Source organism: Hyla sarda, chromosome 8 (genome assembly GCF_029499605.1).
Source record: "Hyla sarda isolate aHylSar1 chromosome 8, aHylSar1.hap1, whole genome shotgun sequence".
Classification (NCBI taxonomy): domain Eukaryota; kingdom Metazoa; phylum Chordata; class Amphibia; order Anura; family Hylidae; genus Hyla; species Hyla sarda.
The window spans coordinates 95807951-95830834 of record NC_079196.1 but is presented as its reverse complement, the minus strand read 5'-3'; the positions used below and the strand labels follow the sequence as shown (position 1 = coordinate 95830834).

The 22884-nt window shown below is 46.4% G+C and overlaps 1 protein-coding gene across 5 annotated transcripts in view; it reads left to right on the top strand.

Moving 5' to 3' along the window:
• The window catches only part of VPS8 (VPS8 subunit of CORVET complex), a 281893-nt gene that overhangs the window by 188119 nt on the left and 70890 nt on the right, over window positions 1-22884 (top strand). For all 5 annotated transcript variants that reach the window (XM_056535311.1, XM_056535309.1, XM_056535310.1 and 2 more), the window contains 2 exons: window positions 3035-3116; window positions 7373-7455. In XM_056535311.1, coding sequence (XP_056391286.1) covers window positions 3035-3116; window positions 7373-7455 — 165 coding nt within the window. The remainder of the gene's footprint in view (window positions 1-3034; window positions 3117-7372; window positions 7456-22884) is intronic.

The window sequence follows — 22884 nt, the reverse complement described above, 5'->3', positions numbered from 1 at the left end:
TTTAGACGCTTTACTCAGTATGTAGTTGAATACCCTTTTGCATCTATTACAGCCTCCAGTATTCTTGGGTATGATGCCACAAGGTTGGTTCACCGTTGGTGAACAGTCATGTTAAAGGAAACCTGTCATACAGGCTTGTAGTGCGGGTGATACCAATCAAAATTATACCCGTCCAGAGCCACCACACCTTTCCACCATTATTGCTCGTTTTCGGGGTATGCAAATTAGGTCCTTGAGGCATGGGCGGAGCTTGGACCGGGGCACTCTGACATAATCTTCGGCCGGGTGGGCACTCCGCCCTGCTCATCCATATGCATAACTCCCTCCCTGATCATGCAGCCGTGCTCCTGAGCGGCGCATGCGCCGTACAGTAGCACAGCCGCACATGCAGGGAGGGGCTTATGCATATGGATGAGCAGGGCGGAGCGCCCACCCGGCCGAAGATTACGTCAGAGTGCCTGTTGCTCGGGTCCAAGCTCTGCCCATGCCTCAAGAACCTAATTTGCATACCCCGAAAACGAGCAATAACAGCGGAACGGCGTGGCAGCTCCGGACAACGTAAGTATAATTTTGATCGGTATCACCCGCACTACAAGCCTGTATGACAAGTTAGTGCGGGTGATACTGATGACGGATTTCCTGTAATCCGTTAACGACAATTGACGTAAATGTACGTCATGTTGCCGTGGTACTTAACGCTCCATGATGTACATTTGCGCTCCGCCGACCATGCGCGGAAGGTCCCGGCTGCTATCAGCAGCCATGGACTCACCGGTAACAGCGGACATCGCACAGATGTCCGCCATTAACCCCTCAGATGTGTGATCAATACAGATCACGGCATCTGCTGCAGTGCAGGGATCCGATCATCCAACATGGCGGCCGGAGGTCCCCTCACTAGCCTCTGGCTGCCTCCAGGAGTCTTCTGCTCTGGTCTGAGATTGAGCCACTATGCCTAGCACTGAACCCTATTAGCGATCAAATGATTGCTATAAATAGTCCCCTATGGGGACTATTAAAGTGAACAAAAAAAGTAAAAAAATAAAAGTCCCTCATTCAATAAAAATGTAAATCATCAATTTTTCCCATTTTACCCCCAAAAAGCGTAAAAAAAAATTAATAAACATATTTGGTATCGCTGCATGCATAAAAGTCTGAACTATCAAAATGTATTGTTAGTTATCCCATATGGTGAAAGGCGTAAACGTAAAAAAATAAAGTCCAAAATTGCTGCTTTTTTGTAAAATTTTATTCCAAAAATTTTTTTATAAAAAATTAATAAAAAGTAAAACCTAAGCAAACGTGTTACCGATAAAAACTACAGATCACGGCACAAATAATAAGCCCTCATACCGCCCCTTATACAGAAAAATCAGAAAGTTATAGGTGGTCAAAATAGGGCAATTTCAAACATACTAATTATACTAAGTTTGAGATTTTTTTTAAAGCGGTACAATCATAGAAAAGCATATAACATGGGTATCATTTTAATCATCTTGACCTACAGAATAAAGAAAAAATGTCATTTTTACAGCTTAAAAACAAAACCTTCCAAAATTTACTAAATTGCGGTTTTCAATTTTCCCACATAAATAATATGTTTTTGGTTGCGCCGTACATTTTATGGTAAAATACCGTATTTATCGGCGTAAACACGCACTTTTTAGGCAAAATTTTTTAGCCTAAAGTCTATGTGCGTGTTATACGCCGATAAGCCGCTGCAGTTCAATGATTTAAAGCGGGCGCTTTAAATCAATGAACTGCAGCGGCTTTGCAGGTGCAGAGACAGCCAGCGCTGCCGGCTTCTCTGCCCCTGCCTGCCCTGGGATCTAGAGCCCTGCTGCCGGCCCTTCTCTCCCCCTGGCTATCGGTGCCGCTGCCCGTTCTCTCCCCCTGACTATCGGTGCCGGCGCCCCATTGCCGGCGCCGATAGCCAGGGGGAGAGAAGCGGCGCCGACAGACAGGGGGAGAGAAGGGGCAGCGGCACCCATTGCCGCGCCGCGCCGCTGCCCCTTTGCCTCCCCCCATCCCCGGTTGCATAATTACCTCTTGCCAGGGTCGGGTCCGCGCTGCTTCAGGCCTCCGGTGTGCGTCCCCTGCGTTGTTGCTATGTGCTGCACGGCGCGGCGCATGATGTCAGTGCGCCGCGCCGTGCAGACTTTCCAGTGTTTTTTTTTATTGAGCAAAGGCTTCTATGTGGCTGCTCCGCCAGCTGTGAGACCTTATATAGGTCTCCAATCACCACAGGTGACTCCAGAGCTACATATCAAGTGTCATAGCAAAGGATTTGAATACTTATTTCAATGCGAAATGTTTGTGTTTCCTTTTTTAAGTTTACCTCTAGCAATGTTTTGACAGATAAAAAACCGTGTGGCACTGGGCATAATGCATGCTGCATTACCAAATTTGCTTCTAAATACCTTAATATCTGTTCAGTATGAGACGGACCTTTCCCCTGTGCCCTCCAAACCTAGGGCCATAGAATTACGTGACACCGGGTCTTGCTGTTGAAGACTGCTGCAATGAGAAAGTCCATCTCATACTGACAGTGATAAAGTGTTTGATAGTGGTGGGGAATGGATTTGAGTATTTTTGAAGCTGATTTGGTAATGCTTCACATTTAGACAAATGACTATCATGCACAGTGCTGCATTTGTCAAAATATTGCTAGTTATGCTTTATAAAATTTTCACAAATTTCGAAAAATTCGGTTTTCACATCCTTGTTTTGGAGCATTGAGTGCAGATTGATGGAAGAAAACTTTTTTTTTTTGTTTACATTAGCGCAAGGTCGCAACATAACAAATTGTGAAAAAAGTGAAAGGTGGTGAAGACTTTTCAAAAGCATTTTATACATGGTATAGTAAAGTTAAACCATTATTGTTAAGGACAGAATACAAGTATTGTTTAATTGTATTTTGTATGTGCTTATTTATTTACAGGCTGTTGGTTAATACATCTAATACAAAGTTGTTTTTGGCTCCACTGTGCTTCATTCCCTTTCACTTCAGTGACTTGTTCACTTTCCTATACAGGCACTGTGGTTCCCACTGCTTGAGGCAATGATGTCACCTCAAAAGCTTTTAAGTTCGTCTCCATCCTCACTTTATTCTGAGTGTAAGTACCTTCCCTGTGTCTCCCTTTCTGGAACTTCAAGTGTCGGCACAGTATGAGCAATGACTTTTTTATAAAGTAGATGCATTTCAAGAAGAATAAGGATTGTAAATAAATGTATTTAAAATGTCATGTAAAGAATCATGTACAATGAACTAGTTTGTAGAACAAGCAATAGGGGCAAATTCTGAATAGTGTAATAGCATGTGTGCATTCATAAGCCTACAATGAAATTGAGCAAAGAATGTCAAATTGCATGTTAATGGGGTATTCCGGGCAAAAACATAGGGGATAGGGGATAAGATGTCTGATCACGGGGGGCCGGCCGCTGGAACCCCCGCGATCTCCACGCAGCATCAGCATTCTATGCGGGAGCTGCGTCTCCAGTTTCGGAAACCTCCAGGACTGGGGATGTGACATCACGCCACGCCCCCTCCATTCTTGTCTATGGGAGGGGGCGTGACGGCCGCCACGCCCATTCCCATAGACATGAATGGAGGGGGCGTGGCGTGACATCACGTCCCCAGTCCTGGAAACCCGGAATTTCTGAAACTGGAGACGCAGCTCCCTCATAGAATGCGGGTGCTGCGGGGACATCACGGGGGTCCCAGCAGTGGGCCTTCCGCGATCAGACATCTTATCCCCTATGCTTTGGATAGGGGATAAAAAAATTTGCCTTTAAAATTGGAGAAAGCTGTAAGGCATGTTAGACTTTTTTTTATTTAATAAGCCTCTTGGCTGGTGTACTTTCATATCAATATGTTACTAATAAAAATGGTGTATGTCTTTAATGTGGCTAATTTTACTACTACTACCTACTACTCTTACAAAATTGCCTTTTTATTTCTCAGCCAATTGTCAAGGAGTTGGAGCTGAGGTTCTCAGGTGCCACATCCTGGCATGCCTCTTTGCTTGTAGGAACAAAGTGGTGTTGGGTCTGCTCAATCTGTCAAATTTTTCCGAAAATCCAGTGCAGTGTAGGCCCCTGATGATTACACCAGGGTTTTGGCAAGCACAGTGATTGACAAAAATAATAAATGCAAAGGAGATGTACTGGTTCTCAAGGACATTAAAGTGTACTAATGTTAAAATAAATTCAACATGGGTGTAACCGTGTGTTATAATGTAGGACTTTATAATATGAAATGTAAAATGTTGCAATGTAAAAATGGATGTGAGAATGTGTGAATATATGTATCAATACATATAAGTGAAGCCTAAAACTCCCAAAAGTATTAGAATGGTCGTGACTGTGGGTTTTACAACAATATTTATTAACAATTTAAAGATACAATGTAATCAGAGTAGATGTCGGCAGTCCACCCTGGTAAGAAACTTAATATGGTAAAAAAACAGGTAAAAAATAACTGTTAATACTTAAAAAGATTTCACAAAACTGACAGCCACACACACTTCCAAATAGCTGTCTATACATTGCAAGAGTTGTAATCCAAAGGAAATGCCCTAGTAATAGGGAAAAAGAGCAGTTTTTGATGAGTCCAAGAAGCTCTGGAGCACCATACAAATGTGCCCACTCCTTCAGCACTGATGCTATGCGAGCTGGTGTGAGCGTTAGAACATATACTACTGTCACGTCAGATGAATGAAGATACTTTCAGAGCACTGCAGCGCTGTAGAGTAGTGGATGCAGGTCACTTCGGTGACTGGCACTGGTGGGTGAGGGGAAATAGCCCGACTCGGCGGTCGGCAAGGATAAAGAGTAACAAATTGGTTCCCTCACCACTCCTGTGCCCAGGGGACGAACGTCCTCAATCCTCGGGTCCTGGTATGTTGCCACAGCGTTCTGGCTTCAGACGGGGGAGTCTGCCGTAAGACAGACAAACCCTGAAGGTGTGCAGTGTCCTGGCTTATCTCTACTGTGTAGTTCCTCATGGCGTGGTGTTCTCTTTGATGGTGCGTAGCGGCACTTTAGTAGATGGTCCGTGTGCCAAGCTATGGCAGGCTTGGTAGGATGGTTAAAAGGATGTCTGGCGTAGATTCAGTGATCATCAAACGCGTTTCTAGCCAGCTGGGCTCTTCCTCATTGATGTATGAGTTGAGTGTGCTTGAGATTCTTTTTATAGGGTGCTTAATAGGTATAATATAAAACCAGCAGTGGATCACTAACTCCACATGCTTTTGGTGGCTAGTAGGAAAAACCAGGACTGGATGAACAAAAAGTGCGTGTGCTTGATATTGCATGAATTTGGTGAATTAAAGGGTATCAATGGTTTCATGAATAATATAGTGGAAAAGTTTGTAAAAAAAAAAGGAGTGGAATATGAGAAACATCTGAATAAATAAATAAGATCTAAACAGGATGTAAAAATTATTGGTTTAAGTATAAAAAAATTGATATATAATTAAAAATGCATTTAAAATTGCATTTAAAATAATTTTTAAATATATTTAGAAATCTGATAAAATATTGTGTAAAACTGTTAAGGATGGGCATACTGAAAAAGGACATGGTTTTGTATATATTAAGTTAAAAAGCCAAATAGTTCTAAGTCCGCATTAAGTCCAAAAGGTGCCAAGGTATTAAAATCATAGATCGTTTTACTTTCCTCTCTTGACAGTTTCTGCATTTTCCACATTTAAAAAAAGCCTTTCAGGGTTAGCCATGTTTTCTTTTCTTTTTCTTCCAGGGTCGGTTGTTTGGTGGTGGGTGCCAATTTCAGTCCTAGATTGGTGCTTTGGTGTGCGCGATCTTGGCTTTGTTCATTAGAAGTGGAGCTAGTGCTCTGTCCTGTTGTAGTATGGGCCAAAATTTGTTTATAATATGTTCCACTTTTTTATATTGGTTCTTAAAGGGGTACTCCGCCCCTAGACATCTTATCCCCTATCCAAAGGATAGGGGATAAGATGTCAGATCGCCGCAGTGCCGCTGCTGGAGAGCCCCGGGATCCCCGCTGCGGCACTGCGCTATCATTACAGCACAGAGCGAGTTAGCTCTGTGCGTAATGACGGGCGATACAGGGGCCGGAGCAGCGTGACGTCATGGCTCCGCTCCTCGTGACATCACAGCCCGTCCCCTTAATGCAAGTCTATGGCAGGGGGCGTGACGACCACCGCGCCCCCTCCCATAGACTTGTATTGAAAGGGGCGGACCGTGACGTCACGAGGGGTGGAGCCGTGACGTAACGATGCTCCGGCCCCTGTATTGCGCGTCATTGCGTGCAGAGCGAACTCGCTCTGTGCTGTAATGAGAGCGGGGTGCCGCGGCGGGGATCCCGGGGCTCCCCAGCAGCAGCACCACGGTGATCTGACATCTTATCCCCTATCCTTTGGATAGGGGATAAGATGTCTAGGGGCGGAGTACCCCTAAGTAAGATCAATCTCATCTGTTGTTCTTTCTTCTCATTCATCCTGGTTATTTCTTTAAAATAATCCTCCCTCTTTTGTTCCCTAGTTTTTGACAGTGATTCTGCTAGTAGTTTTTCTGGGTAGTTTTTCTCTTTAAAAACTTCTGTAAGTTGTAGGGCTTCGTTTTCTAAATCCACCTGGTTAGTACAGTTCCTTTTCAACCGTCTATATTGCCCTTGTGGTACATTTAAAAGCCAACACGGTAGGTGGCAGCTGGAAAATAGAAAGAATTTCTGGCCGTTGGTTTCTTAAAAGTTTCGCATACTAGCTTGGACTATTTTACCTTGATTGTAAGATCCAAAAATTCCACATGGGTTTTGCTTGTCTGTGGGGTAAAAAGTAAGTTAAAAGAATTGTTGTTAAGAGTGGTTAAAAATGTGTTTAGTGATTCTTCAATGGCTCTTCATATGTATCTTCGCTAGAGGACCAGGCTCGCGTCGAGCAATGGGGAAATGGTGGAATGTTCCCAAAAGCCTCTTTGCATGCTTTTTCCACCTAGCTCCTTCATGACTGATGTAATGAGCCTTGTATCTCAATTAAGGATGGGATGGAAGGTGAGGGTGAGCCAGAAGTTCCAGGTTTTGGCACTTGGAACTTTAGCTCTGCCTCCATGAAACTTGGCTGAGAAATAAAAAGGCAGTTTTATAAGTTTGGCAACTACAATCCGCTCTTGGAAACAGTTATCAAATGGTGTCTGCAGCTCTAGACATTATCAATTGAAATTTATCAGATGTAACCCAAGAGTAAAGAGCAGCTTTTACCCTTCCAAAAAGGGCACCGCTTAAAATTTCTTAGTGGCCTCTGAAGAATGAGAGCCACCTCTTACTTTTATAATTTTTTTCTCTCCTATGTATGTCTACGACTATCATATGCTTGTCACACATTCCTTTTAGCGTTAAAGAGTCTGACGATGGAAGTTCTTACTAGCATGGCTGCATATATCGCACTTCCAGCCATCCTCCAGAGGATCCTGCAGGTAAGTACTCTAGTGATGCTAAGTTTATCTTGTTTTTTGTAGCTATGTGAACAAAGATTGACAGAATTAATTAAAGGGAAATGAGAGGCTCTTCATCACAAACATGTGTCTGATAAAAGACGTCTATAGAACAAGATGTTATTTTCATTTCTCTGATTACTTTTGAAATCACAGATCCCATAGAAAAGGCTGTTAGTGGGGCTTCTTGAGTAAAAAAAAAAAAAAGGATCTAAATAAATTAATATAATGTCATTAGTTCCCCATGATGTTAAATGTGTTTTAAAATGACAAACATGCCATCCCTTAAACGACTCAATCCTTTAAGGGGTTAAACACAATGCCAGTCAAAACCCAAGTCTCATCTGCTGTCCGCTTGTCCTTGGCTCACTTTCCTGCAGAATGCAGATGTTCCAGAGAATCTCTTTGAAATCTAGGCCACCATTTCATGCATATTTCATACCAGCTCTGTAGTATTACCATGGTTGGGTATTCATATTCATAGACATTAACCCTCTTTTTACTTGATGTTCAGCAACATTTTAGACGATGATGCTAAGCTTACATTTGGTTTATGGTCCTTTACATTCTGGTACTTCATCTTCTGGAATCAAATATGGTCGATTGTAAAAAAAAATATATCACTTACTGTATATATTTCTTATTTCAGAAGTGAAAGGAGATTTTCATGAAGACATAAAATACATCAAATTACATAAATCATTAAATACTATAGTATTTCATAGTTTGATATATACATTATTCTGGTGGCACAGAACACTGACCTTTCTTATAACCTTTATAATACTTGGATAATTTTTAAAACTCCCCATGTCTATAAATCAATCAAGAGGTTTACGACATTTTTAGCTGTGACTGTTGTTTGGATAGTTTTTAGTTTTGATGACAAGCAAGGCATTGTCCACTGAGGACAAGCAGGGCATTGTCCACTGAGGACAAGCAGGGCCTTGTACACTGAGGACAAGCAGGGCTCTGTACACTGAGGACAAGCAGGGCTCTGTGCACTGAGGGCAAGCAGGGCTCTGTGCACGGAGGACAAGCAGGGCTCTGTGCACTGAGGACAAGCAGGGCTCTGTACAATGAGGACAAGCAGGGCTATGTGCACTGAGGACAAGCAGGGCTCTGTGCACTGAGGACAAGCAGGGCTCTGTGCACTGAGGACAAACAGGGCTCTGTACAATAAGGACAAGCAAGGCTCTGTACAATGAGGACAAACATGGCTCTGTGCACGGAGGACAAGCAGGGCTCTGTACACTGAGGACAAGCAGGGTTCTGTACACTGAGGACAAGCAGGACTCTGTACATTGAGGACAAGCAGAGCTATGTGCACGGAGGACAAGCAGGACTCTGTACACTAGGGACAAGCAGGGCTATGTGCACTGAGGACAAGCAGTGCTCTGTACACTAGGGACAAGCAGGGCTCTGTACACTGATGACAAGCAGGGCATTGTCCACTGAGGACAAGCAGGGCATTGTCCACTAAGGACAAGCAGGGCCTTGTACACTGAGGACAAGCAGGGCTCTGTACACTGAGGACAAGCAGGGCTCTGTACACTGAGGACAAGCAGGGCTCTGTGCACTGAGGACAAGCAGGGCTCTGTGCACGGAGGACAAGCAGGGCTCTGTGCACTGAGGACAAGCAGGGCTCTGTACAATGAGGACAAGCAGGGCTATGTGCACTGAGGACAAGCAGGGCTCTGTGCACTGAGGACAAGCAGGGCTCTGTGCACTGAGGACAAACAGGGCTCTGTACAATAAGGACAAGCAAGGCTCTGTACAATGAGGACAAACAGGGCTCTGTGCACGGAGGACAAGCAGGGCTCTGTACACTGAGGACAAGCAGGGTTCTGTACACTGAGGACAAGCAGGACTCTGTACATTGAGGACAAGCAGAGCTATGTGCACGGAGGACAAGCAGGGCTCTGTACACTAGGGACAAGCAGGGCTCTGTGCACTGAGGACAAGCAGGGCTCTGTACACTAGGGACAAGCAGGGCTCTGTACACTAGAGACAAGCAGGGCTCTGTACACTGATGACAAGCAAGGCATTGTCCACTGAGGACAAGCAGGGCATTGTCCACTGAGGACAAGCAGGGCTCTGTGCACTGAGGACAAACAGGGCTCTGTACAATAAGGACAAGCAAGGCTCTGTACAATGAGGACAAACAGGGCTCTGTGCACGGAGGGCAAGCAGGGCTCTGTGCACGGAGGACAAGCAGGGCTCTGTACACTGAGGACAAGCAGGGTTCTGTACACTGAGGACAAGCAGGACTCTGTACATTGAGGACAAGCAGAGCTATGTGCACGGAGGACAAGCAGGGCTCTGTACACTAGGGACAAGCAGGGCTCTGTGCACTGAGGACAAGCAGGGCTCTGTACACTAGGGACAAGCAGGGCTCTGTACACTAGGGACAAGCAGGGCTCTGTACACTGATGACAAGCAAGGCATTGTCCACTGAGGACAAGCAGGGCATTGTCCACTGAGGACAAGCAGGGCTCTGTACACTAGGGACAAGCAGGGCTCTGTACAATAAGGACAAGCAAGGCTCTGTACAATGAGGACAAGCAGGGCTATGTGCACTGAGGACAAGCAGTGCTCTGTACACTAGGGACAAGCAGGGCTCTGTACACTGATGACAAGCAAGGCATTGTCCACTGAGGACAAGCAGGGCCTTGTACACTGAGGACAAGCAGGGCTCTGTACACTGAGGACAAGCAGGGCTCTGTACACTGAGGACAAACAGGGCTCTATACAATAAGGACGAGCAAGGTTCTGTACAATGAGGACAAGCAGGGCTATGTGCACTGAGGACAAGCAGGGCTATGTGCACTGAGGACAAGCAGGGCTCTGTACACTGAGGACAAGCAGGGCTCTGTGCACTGAGGACAAGCAGGGCTCTGTGCACTGAGGACAAACAGGGCTCTGTACACTGAGGACAAGCAGGGCTCTGTACAATAAGGACAAGCAAGGCTCTGTACAATGAGGACAAGCAGGGCTATGTGCACTGAGGACAAGCAGTGCTCTGTACACTAGGGACAAGCAGGGCTCTGTACACTGATGACAAGCAAGGCATTGTCCACTGAGGACAAGCAGGGCATTGTCCACTGAGGACAAGCAGGGCCTTGTACACTGAGGACAAGCAGGGCTCTGTACACTGAGGACAAGCAGGGCTCTGTACACTGAGGACAAGCAGGGCTCTGTGCACTGAGGGCAAGCAGGGCTCTGTGCACGGAGGACAAGCAGGGCTCTGTGCACTGAGGACAAGCAGGGCTCTGTACACTAGGGACAAGCAGGGCTCTGTACACTGATGACAAGCAAGGCATTGTCCACTGAGGACAAGCAGGGCATTGTCCACTGAGGACAAGCAGGGCCTTGTACACTGAGGACAAGCAGGGCTCTGTACACTGAGGACAAGCAGGGCTCTGTGCACTGAGGGCAAGCAGGGCTCTGTGCACGGAGGACAAGCAGGGCTATGTGCACTGAGGACAAGCAGTGCTCTGTACACTAGGGACAAGCAGGGCTCTGTACACTGATGACAAGCAAGGCATTGTCCACTGAGGACAAGCAGGGCATTGTCCACTGAGGACAAGCAGGGCCTTGTACACTGAGGACAAGCAGGGCTCTGTACACTGAGGACAAGCAGGGCTCTGTGCACTGAGGGCAAGCAGGGCTCTGTGCACGGAGGACAAGCAGGGCTCTGTGCACTGAGGACAAGCAGGGCTCTGTACAATGAGGACAAGCAGGGCTATGTGCACTGAGGACAAGCAGGGCTCTGTGCACTGAGGACAAGCAGGGCTCTGTGCACTGAGGACAAACAGGGCTCTGTACAATAAGGACAAGCAAGGCTCTGTACAATGAGGACAAACAGGGCTCTGTGCACGGAGGACAAGCAGGGCTCTGTACACTGAGGACAAGCAGGGTTCTGTACACTGAGGACAAGCAGGACTCTGTACATTGAGGACAAGCAGAGCTATATGCACGGAGGACAAGCAGGACTCTGTACACTAGGGACAAGCAGGGCTATGTGCACTGAGGACAAGCAGTGCTCTGTACACTAGGGACAAGCAGGGCTCTGTACACTGATGACAAGCAGGGCATTGTCCACTGAGGACAAGCAGGGCATTGTCCACTAAGGACAAGCAGGGCCTTGTACACTGAGGACAAGCAGGGCTCTGTACACTGAGGACAAGCAGGGCTCTGTACACTGAGGACAAGCAGGGCTCTGTGCACTGAGGACAAGCAGGGCTCTGTGCACGGAGGACAAGCAGGGCTCTGTGCACTGAGGACAAGCAGGGCTCTGTACAATGAGGACAAGCAGGGCTATGTGCACTGAGGACAAGCAGGGCTCTGTGCACTGAGGACAAGCAGGGCTCTGTGCACTGAGGACAAACAGGGCTCTGTACAATAAGGACAAGCAAGGCTCTGTACAATGAGGACAAACAGGGCTCTGTGCACGGAGGACAAGCAGGGCTCTGTACACTGAGGACAAGCAGGGTTCTGTACACTGAGGACAAGCAGGACTCTGTACATTGAGGACAAGCAGAGCTATGTGCACGGAGGACAAGCAGGGCTCTGTACACTAGGGACAAGCAGGGCTCTGTGCACTGAGGACAAGCAGGGCTCTGTACACTAGGGACAAGCAGGGCTCTGTACACTAGAGACAAGCAGGGCTCTGTACACTGATGACAAGCAAGGCATTGTCCACTGAGGACAAGCAGGGCATTGTCCACTGAGGACAAGCAGGGCTCTGTGCACTGAGGACAAACAGGGCTCTGTACAATAAGGACAAGCAAGGCTCTGTACAATGAGGACAAACAGGGCTCTGTGCACGGAGGACAAGCAGGGCTCTGTACACTGAGGACAAGCAGGGTTCTGTACACTGAGGACAAGCAGGACTCTGTACATTGAGGACAAGCAGAGCTATGTGCACGGAGGACAAGCAGGGCTCTGTACACTAGGGACAAGCAGGGCTCTGTGCACTGAGGACAAGCAGGGCTCTGTACACTAGGGACAAGCAGGGCTCTGTACACTAGGGACAAGCAGGGCTCTGTACACTGATGACAAGCAAGGCATTGTCCACTGAGGACAAGCAGGGCATTGTCCACTGAGGACAAGCAGGGCTCTGTACACTAGGGACAAGCAGGGCTCTGTACAATAAGGACAAGCAAGGCTCTGTACAATGAGGACAAGCAGGGCTATGTGCACTGAGGACAAGCAGTGCTCTGTACACTAGGGACAAGCAGGGCTCTGTACACTGATGACAAGCAAGGCATTGTCCACTGAGGACAAGCAGGGCCTTGTACACTGAGGACAAGCAGGGCTCTGTACACTGAGGACAAGCAGGGCTCTGTACACTGAGGACAAACAGGGCTCTATACAATAAGGACGAGCAAGGTTCTGTACAATGAGGACAAGCAGGGCTATGTGCACTGAGGACAAGCAGGGCTATGTGCACTGAGGACAAGCAGGGCTCTGTACACTGAGGACAAGCAGGGCTCTGTGCACTGAGGACAAGCAGGGCTCTGTGCACTGAGGACAAACAGGGCTCTGTACACTGAGGACAAGCAGGGCTCTGTACAATAAGGACAAGCAAGGCTCTGTACAATGAGGACAAGCAGGGCTATGTGCACTGAGGACAAGCAGTGCTCTGTACACTAGGGACAAGCAGGGCTCTGTACACTGATGACAAGCAAGGCATTGTCCACTGAGGACAAGCAGGGCATTGTCCACTGAGGACAAGCAGGGCCTTGTACACTGAGGACAAGCAGGGCTCTGTACACTGAGGACAAGCAGGGCTCTGTACACTGAGGACAAGCAGGGCTCTGTGCACTGAGGGCAAGCAGGGCTCTGTGCACGGAGGACAAGCAGGGCTCTGTGCACTGAGGACAAGCAGGGCTCTGTACAATGAGGACAAGCAGGGCTATGTGCACTGAGGACAAGCAGGGCTCTGTGCACTGAGGACAAGCAGGGCTCTGTGCACTGAGGACAAACAGGGCTCTGTACAATAAGGACAAGCAAGGCTCTGTACAATGAGGACAAACAGGGCTCTGTGCACGGAGGACAAGCAGGGCTCTGTACACTGAGGACAAGCAGGGTTCTGTACACTGAGGACAAGCAGGACTCTGTACATTGAGGACAAGCAGAGCTATGTGCACGGAGGACAAGCAGGACTCTGTACACTAGGGACAAGCAGGGCTATGTGCACTGAGGACAAGCAGTGCTCTGTACACTAGGGACAAGCAGGGCTCTGTACACTGATGACAAGCAGGGCATTGTCCACTGAGGACAAGCAGGGCATTGTCCACTAAGGACAAGCAGGGCCTTGTACACTGAGGACAAGCAGGGCTCTGTACACTGAGGACAAGCAGGGCTCTGTACACTGAGGACAAGCAGGGCTCTGTGCACTGAGGACAAGCAGGGCTCTGTGCACGGAGGACAAGCAGGGCTCTGTGCACTGAGGACAAGCAGGGCTCTGTACAATGAGGACAAGCAGGGCTATGTGCACTGAGGACAAGCAGGGCTCTGTGCACTGAGGACAAGCAGGGCTCTGTGCACTGAGGACAAACAGGGCTCTGTACAATAAGGACAAGCAAGGCTCTGTACAATGAGGACAAACAGGGCTCTGTGCACGGAGGACAAGCAGGGCTCTGTACACTGAGGACAAGCAGGGTTCTGTACACTGAGGACAAGCAGGACTCTGTACATTGAGGACAAGCAGAGCTATGTGCACGGAGGACAAGCAGGGCTCTGTACACTAGGGACAAGCAGGGCTCTGTGCACTGAGGACAAGCAGGGCTCTGTACACTAGGGACAAGCAGGGCTCTGTACACTAGAGACAAGCAGGGCTCTGTACACTGATGACAAGCAAGGCATTGTCCACTGAGGACAAGCAGGGCATTGTCCACTGAGGACAAGCAGGGCTCTGTACACTAGGGACAAGCAGGGCTCTGTACAATAAGGACAAGCAAGGCTCTGTACAATGAGGACAAGCAGGGCTATGTGCACTGAGGAAAAGCAGTGCTCTGTACACTAGGGACAAGCAGGGCTCTGTACACTGATGACAAGCAAGGCATTGTCCACTGAGGACAAGCAGGGCCTTGTACACTGAGGACAAGCAGGGCTCTGTACACTGAGGACAAGCAGGGCTCTGTACACTGAGGACAAACAGGGCTCTATACAATAAGGACGAGCAAGGTTCTGTACAATGAGGACAAGCAGGGCTATGTGCACTGAGGACAAGCAGGGCTATGTGCACTGAGGACAAGCAGGGCTCTGTACACTGAGGACAAGCAGGGCTCTGTGCACTGAGGACAAGCAGGGCTCTGTGCACTGAGGACAAACAGGGCTCTGTACACTGAGGACAAGCAGGGCTCTGTACAATAAGGACAAGCAAGGCTCTGTACAATGAGGACAAGCAGGGCTATGTGCACTGAGGACAAGCAGTGCTCTGTACACTAGGGACAAGCAGGGCTCTGTACACTGATGACAAGCAAGGCATTGTCCACTGAGGACAAGCAGGGCATTGTCCACTGAGGACAAGCAGGGCCTTGTACACTGAGGACAAGCAGGGCTCTGTACACTGAGGACAAGCAGGGCTCTGTACACTGAGGACAAGCAGGGCTCTGTGCACTGAGGGCAAGCAGGGCTCTGTGCACGGAGGACAAGCAGGGCTCTGTGCACTGAGGACAAGCAGGGCTCTGTACAATGAGGACAAGCAGGGCTATGTGCACTGAGGACAAGCAGGGCTCTGTGCACTGAGGACAAGCAGGGCTCTGTGCACTGAGGACAAACAGGGCTCTGTACAATAAGGACAAGCAAGGCTCTGTACAATGAGGACAAACAGGGCTCTGTGCACGGAGGACAAGCAGGGCTCTGTACACTGAGGACAAGCAGGGTTCTGTACACTGAGGACAAGCAGGACTCTGTACATTGAGGACAAGCAGAGCTATATGCACGGAGGACAAGCAGGACTCTGTACACTAGGGACAAGCAGGGCTATGTGCACTGAGGACAAGCAGTGCTCTGTACACTAGGGACAAGCAGGGCTCTGTACACTGATGACAAGCAGGGCATTGTCCACTGAGGACAAGCAGGGCATTGTCCACTAAGGACAAGCAGGGCCTTGTACACTGAGGACAAGCAGGGCTCTGTACACTGAGGACAAGCAGGGCTCTGTACACTGAGGATAAGCAGGGCTCTGTGCACTGAGGACAAGCAGGGCTCTGTGCACGGAGGACAAGCAGGGCTCTGTGCACTGAGGACAAGCAGGGCTCTGTACAATGAGGACAAGCAGGGCTATGTGCACTGAGGACAAGCAGGGCTCTGTGCACTGAGGACAAGCAGGGCTCTGTGCACTGAGGACAAACAGGGCTCTGTACAATAAGGACAAGCAAGGCTCTGTACAATGTGGACAAACAGGGCTCTGTGCACGGAGGACAAGCAGGGCTCTGTACACTGAGGACAAGCAGAGCTATGTGCACGGAGGACAAGCAGGGCTCTGTACACTAGGGACAAGCAGGGCTCTGTGCACTGAGGACAAGCAGGGCTCTGTACACTGAGGACAAGCAGAAGTACAGTAGCCACCCGTAGTACTTGGTCTCTCTGACTAATAGTGTTCATCTATACTAATTACTTTTTGTCGTTTACCCGGGGCTACTAGGACTATCAAATTAAATTATATTGTTGCATTGTACATGCCTTATAATACACTAACTTTAAAGCGTACCCATCAGATCCAACACACAAATTTTTTTTTTTAATATATCACTCAGTACCTAATCCTGACCATGTACATCAAAATTTTATGTGTCAAGCACCTTTATTTTTTTATTACGCTTTTAATTTAGCTCACTAGTCTGAATTCCTCTCAAAGGGAGGGGGCGTGGCCTCACTGTGCAGGTCTCCGCCCCCTCCCTCAGTATGCTGTCTGCTCACATCTCCCCTAGCATTAGCAAAGCTACAACTTCCAGCTTGTCCTCACTGACAGTAGCGGGACACAAGCTGACAGTGGGAGGATTTTTCCTCCAGCTGTTAGCCCTGCACTCACGGCTGTCAATCAAGGAAGTGTGTCCATGACATAGGTGATGACACATGGACACAGCAGGACTAGTATGTGTCCAAGCAGGCAGGGGGGGGGGGGCAGTTGTTTGACTGGCTTTTTCAGTACGAAATACTGAAAATTTTCTAATGAAAGCAATAAAACATATCAAAAGTTTTTGTATCTGACAGTGCCCATTTAATGCATTTCTAACTTTGGTTAAAATTTTTCCATTTACGTGGTTATACTATCATGTCCTTGTATACACTGTGCGTTCTCTTCTTAGTTTACTATTTCGCACCTATAGGTAATCCTAATTCCAGTACATGTTTTACTGGTAACCCTAGTCCAGTACACACCTTACTAATGGCCTTTACCTGCTCCCTCAACCGGATCTGTCGTCACACGCCAGTCCGCTGGGATGGGAGGTCTCTGGTCATTATCACATGTATCTGTGATTTATAAGCAAGCACTGCTTTATCATAAATTGCCATGATTAAGAGCTTGATCTAAGCTCGAATTGGGTCGGCATGGATGTTTTTACTTATGGATCCTCCGTGTTTTTAAAGATTCTAGGGCTGCAACGATTAATCGACGTTATCGATAAAATTCGATAACTGGATTCGTTGTCGACAAATCCTGTTATCAAATAATCGCCCGATTCGTTGTCCGGGTTCCTACTGTGATAACACTGCTGCGGGCGTGCAGTCAGACGCTAGTCCACACTGCCACAGCCTCTGTTAAGTTAGTCTAGTCCCTGTCCCACCCTCCGCTATCCACTGCTCACCAATCACATGTGCTGCTTCTCTGAACTCCTTCCCTCCCCTGCCGCTTGTGGACGCTCTACACTTATGGAGCCTCAGCTTGCCGAGGAGGACTGCCACATTGCCACATTGCTTATTGACACACACATGGGGGGGGGGGGGGTATCTGCAGAGCATTGCACCCTAGTGTTATCTACAGACACTAGGATGCAATGCTCTGCACATACCCCCATGTGAATAGTAGTGTAAGTGTGTACTACATGCACACTGCTATACACATGGTAGTATGTGCAGAGCATTGCATCCTAGTGTCTGTACTACAGACACAGGGGTGCAATGCTCTGCATATACCCCTATGTGTATAGCAGTGTGTGCAGAGCATTGCACCCCTGTGTCTGTAGTAGAGACACTAGGATGCAATGCTCTGCACATACTATCATGTGTATAGCAGTGTGAATGTAGTACACACTTACACTACTATACACATGGGGGTATGTGCAGAGCATTGCACCCTTGTGTCTGTACTACAGACACAAGGGTGCAACGCTCTGCATATACCCATATGTGTATGTCGGTAAGCAGTGCACACCGCTTTACCCGTGGGGGTTTGTACAGAGCATTCCACCCTTGTGTCTGTACTACAGACACAAGGGTGCACTGCTCTGCACATACCCCCATGGGTAAAACAGTGTGTATGTAGTAAATATACACTGCTATACACATGGGGGGTGCAGAGCATTGCATCCTAGTGTTTGCACTACAGAAATGGGTCGGGTGCAATGCTCTGCAGTCTGCAAATACCCCCATGTGTATAGGAGTGCTATAGAAAAAGTGTAAAATAAAAACAAATTAAATGTAAATAAACCGACCCCCAATAAAAATTAGCTCCTCCTTTTCATATTGCTATACAAAAATCGTAAAAAAAAATCATATCTGATACTGCCGTATGGCTAATTGTCTGAACTATTAAAATTAATGTAAGTAAATCATTAACATTTTATTTTTAATAGTTCAGACAGTTACCCATGCAGCAGTATCAAATTTTCGCTGGTTTCTGTACAGGATCATTAATAATGACCCTGTTTAGCAACCGGCATCAACTTAAAAAAAATAAAAAATCATAAATTGCTGTTGTTTGGTCACATCACATGCTAGAATACTTTTACATTGTACATAATTCTTCAAGTAGAATCAGCTGGACCCCTTACCGATTAATCGATAAAATAATTAAAATAATCGTTAGCTGCATCCATACAAGATTCCATCAAAGCTTGAATTTTATCAGTGTTTTCTGCTCAGAAGCTGGATACTCCAATGTTTTCCATGCGTATAATGTTATCTACATTGTATAAAAAGTTTTTGCAAATGACAGGTACCCTTTAAGAGACTGGGCAAATATAAATAATGAAAGACTAACAGGACAGAAAAGGAGGAAATGTGCAAAGGCTTCAGTAAATTTTTAAGTGTGTAATAATCAGCAAAAATTATTTATAACTCAACACATTTCAGAGAAGTGATCTAGATAAGAAAATCACAGCAGATGGCTTTTGCTAGCTCTTGATACCGTAGGCCATCGGTTCTCAACCTTTTGAAAGTATGTTCACAAGTACCCCTCTCGCGGAACTTACGCACGAGGTATACCCGCGGACAAAATGAGTCCTAAAATTACTTATTTTCATAACGGAGTGTGCTTACCTTTATACTAATGCAATACTTAATCCCCTTGTGCCATTATACCCACTCCCACTGTTCCCCTTTTTCCATTATCCCCCCCCCCCCCCCCTCCATCTTAATCCCCTTGTGCCATTAATATCTAATATGGCAAAAGGGGATCAGAGGGAGGGGGAAATAATGGCACAAGGGGATTAAGACAGAGGTGGGGGGGGGATAGTCATTACTTGCCCCCCCCCCCCCCCCCATCTAAATCCCCTTGTGGCATTATTATCCAAAAATGGCAAACGGGGATCAGAGGGGGGGCAGAATAATGACACAAGGGGATCAGATGTAGAGGGGAATAATGGCACAAGGGCATTAAGATGGGGGGGGGAGAGGGATAGTGGCACAAGGGGATTAAGATGGAGGGGGGAGGGGAATAATCCTCACCAACCCCCCATATTAATCTCCTTTTGCCATTATGCCTCTCTCCCTAATCCCCCTCTCTGATCCCCCTGGGCTAATATATATATATATATATATATATATATATATATATATATATATATATATACATACACATGCAAAAACCCTCCCATACACTTATTTTTAACATTTTATTTTTTTTTACGTTACCCGGTCTGTTACGGTATACAGCGCTTCCCGTGTTGCCTGTCCGGGCCGAGCGTGTCCCAGAGTCCCGTTCAGAGGAGCCGCACTGACATGTGACGTCCTCCTGCGCTGTGCGGCACCTCCGCGCAACGTCAAGGGAGGTCACACGTCTCCCCAGCAACCACGCAGCTCCCATACAGTAGCAGATACTATACAGGGAGCTGCCGCCGCCATTCTCCGCTGTACGCTGACAAATACTGGCCAATGTATGGCCGGTATTTGTCAGCGCATCAGCGTACCCCCGCACACCCAGTGGTGTGCCCCTAGGGGTACACGTACCACCGGTTGAGAACCACTGCCGTAGGCTATACCTTTACCAGCCAAGACATCCAGTTTGTAGTTTATAACAAAGGCATTAGCAGTGGACGAGAAGGGCACTTTTATAGATATGGATACATGTCAATGTTACTCCTTTGCTGATTTTCTGCAGTGTTTCCTCTGTAGGGTAGGAGGAAGATGACACTTTGTTGTTCGTCCACTTTGTAATGACATCCCAGATCTTAATAGGCAAGAAAGCTTTGCTTTTTTGGGGGGCCTGGAAACAGAAGAGTTTCTAAAGTTCTGAGCATTTGCATCCATGCAATAATATAGATTATCTTGTGAGAATGACAGATTTTAAAGGGGTTCTCCGGTTGAAAACTTTTTTTTTTTTTTTTAAATCAACTGGTGCCAGAAAGTTAAACAGATTAGTAAATGACTTTTATTTAAAAAAAAAAAAAGCTTAATCCTTTCAGTACTTATTAGTTGCTGAATACTACAGAGGAAATTCTTTTCTTTTTGGAACACAGAGCTCTCTGCTGACATCATGACCACAGTGCTCTCTGCTGATATCTCTGTCCATTTTAGGAACTGTCTGGAGCAGCATATGTTTGCTAAGGTAATTTTCTTCTACTCTGGACAGTTCTTAAAATGGACAGAGGTGTCAGCAGAGAGCACTGTGGTCATGATGTCAGCAGAGAGCTCTGGGTTACAAAAAGAAAACCATTTCCTCTGTAGTATTCAGCAGCTAATAAGTACTAGAAGGATTAAGATTTTTAATAGAAGTCATTTACAAATGACTTTAAGACAGCAAGCGAACAATTAGTTTTTGCGATTGATGTTTTGAAAGCAAGAAAAGTAGACAAGTGCTAGGACCTGAAAGGATAGCAGTGGTTGGTATTCAGAGTGCTCCAAAGAAGTTAAACTGGTGACAGATCCTGATACACATGAGAAGCAATGGTTTAGCCTTGTGGCCCAGTTCCACAGAAGAGCTACCGTAGCACAAATTGCTTTCCTCTTAACTATGATAGAAAGGTGTCAGAACAAACATCACTGCTTCCTGCATATGGGGCTGTGTAGACCATGGAGCAATGGAAGAGGATGGTTTGGTGGCTGTGTGCATGTGCTTCACTAAGAGATGGGGAAGAAATGGCACCAGATTCCCCAATGAGAAGAAGGCATAGATAAAATACATGCCAAATTCAAATTCTATTGTTCAAATATTCTTCAAATACCTTTTAATTCTCCCACACATCTCAGTTCACTAAAATTAGAATTCCCATGTTTTCTTTCCCTTTCATTAGAATAATCACATTTTTAGGACCTTGTGAAGTCACATTTGATCAGCTGTTAATAATAAAGTAACCCAACTCTAACCCAACTCTACATTATCACTGCTATCTTGCACATTTTCACCTCCATTGAATGTACTTGTTTCCAGCCCCCAGGTGCCCTCATTGGTTCTCAATGTCAGTGGCATCTGGCATATGATCTAGGCCTGCCCTGTGCTTTTAAAGTTTTCTAAAAAGATGTATTCTGGAGTATCATAATTAAAATACATATGTAACTAAATTAGCATGGGTCCATAGCAGTGAAGTGTATTAAATTACTTGAAAAGGGGGGGGGGGGGGAGAATTCAAACTTTTAATAGGGCAGGGGTTAATTCACATTTATTGTCTTTTTCACCATTTTTTGGTCCCCATAGAGGACTATTACATGCAATCTGTGGACTGCATATGCTGATCAATGCTATGCCATAGCATAGCATTGATCAGTGTTATTGATGCTCCTTTACTACTGCCTGCCATGGCTGGCTGCAGTATAGGAGCAACAATCAGACAGCGCAGTAAGGGACCTTCGCTGTCCTCTCAGCTGATGGGGACACCGCAATTTCATTGCAGATGATTGGCATCCATGAGCTAACCGGCAGGTAACTTCAGGACTTTTAGACGCCTAAAGGGTTAATGCTGGACATCACCACGATTAGTAATGTTTGGCATTAGCCACAGCTTCCGGCTATGATACACTCTGATGCAACTCCCTGATACCTGCCTGTTGCGGTGCCGCCGGCAGGTATCTGATTAAGTATCGGGGACATTTGCACAAGCACAAGTACTTGCACAAATGTCCAGTATTGGTCCCAATACAGATACTAGTATCGGTATCAGGACATCCCTACCATATAGCATGATTTTTTCCAAAGTGTTTGACACTGTGCTACATAAAAGGTTGGTACATAAAATGAGAATGCTTTCGCTGGGTGAAATTGTGTGCAATTCAGTAAGTAACTGGCTTAGTGATAAGAAACAAATAGGCTATTAACAGATTATACTGTTTGGGTGACTATTACTAGTGGAGTACCATATGGGGCAGTATTGGGATCTTTTCACTTTAATTTTATTTATTAATGACTGTGTAGATGGAGTGCACAGTAAATGATCAGTTTTTGGAGGCTTAATTGTAGCAATCAGTGTCAGGGTGAGTTCACACCACTTTTTCAAGTACATTTCCCGTATACGTTTTCATTATTGAAAACGTATGGAACTGTATTGAAAACCGTATACATAGACAAATAATTGAAATCCGTATGCATCCGGTTGCGTACGGTTTGCTTGCAATACGGTTTTCTACCGTACTCAAAACCGTAGTTGACCACGGTTTTGTCTCCGGTTTAAAAACCGTACTGCAACTGCATACGTTTTTTTTAACATGGATGCCAATGGGAAACGCAAATGTATACGGTTCCATACGGGAAACCGTATGCGGTTTTTACTTTGCACATGCGCATTTGCATCCTAAAGTCCTCACCCAAGACCCCTCCCATTAAAAATGGACAACATTTTCAAAAACTTATGTTTAAAAAAAAAAAAAAAAAAAAAAAAACGGACGGAACTGTATGCCCTTTTAAAAACAGTATACGGTTTAAAAACACATAGGGTTTACTTTTTCCCATACTGTTCCATCCGTTTTTATGCCATACGGTTTTCTTTAGAAACATGGATTGAAAACAGTATGGCAAAAATGTGA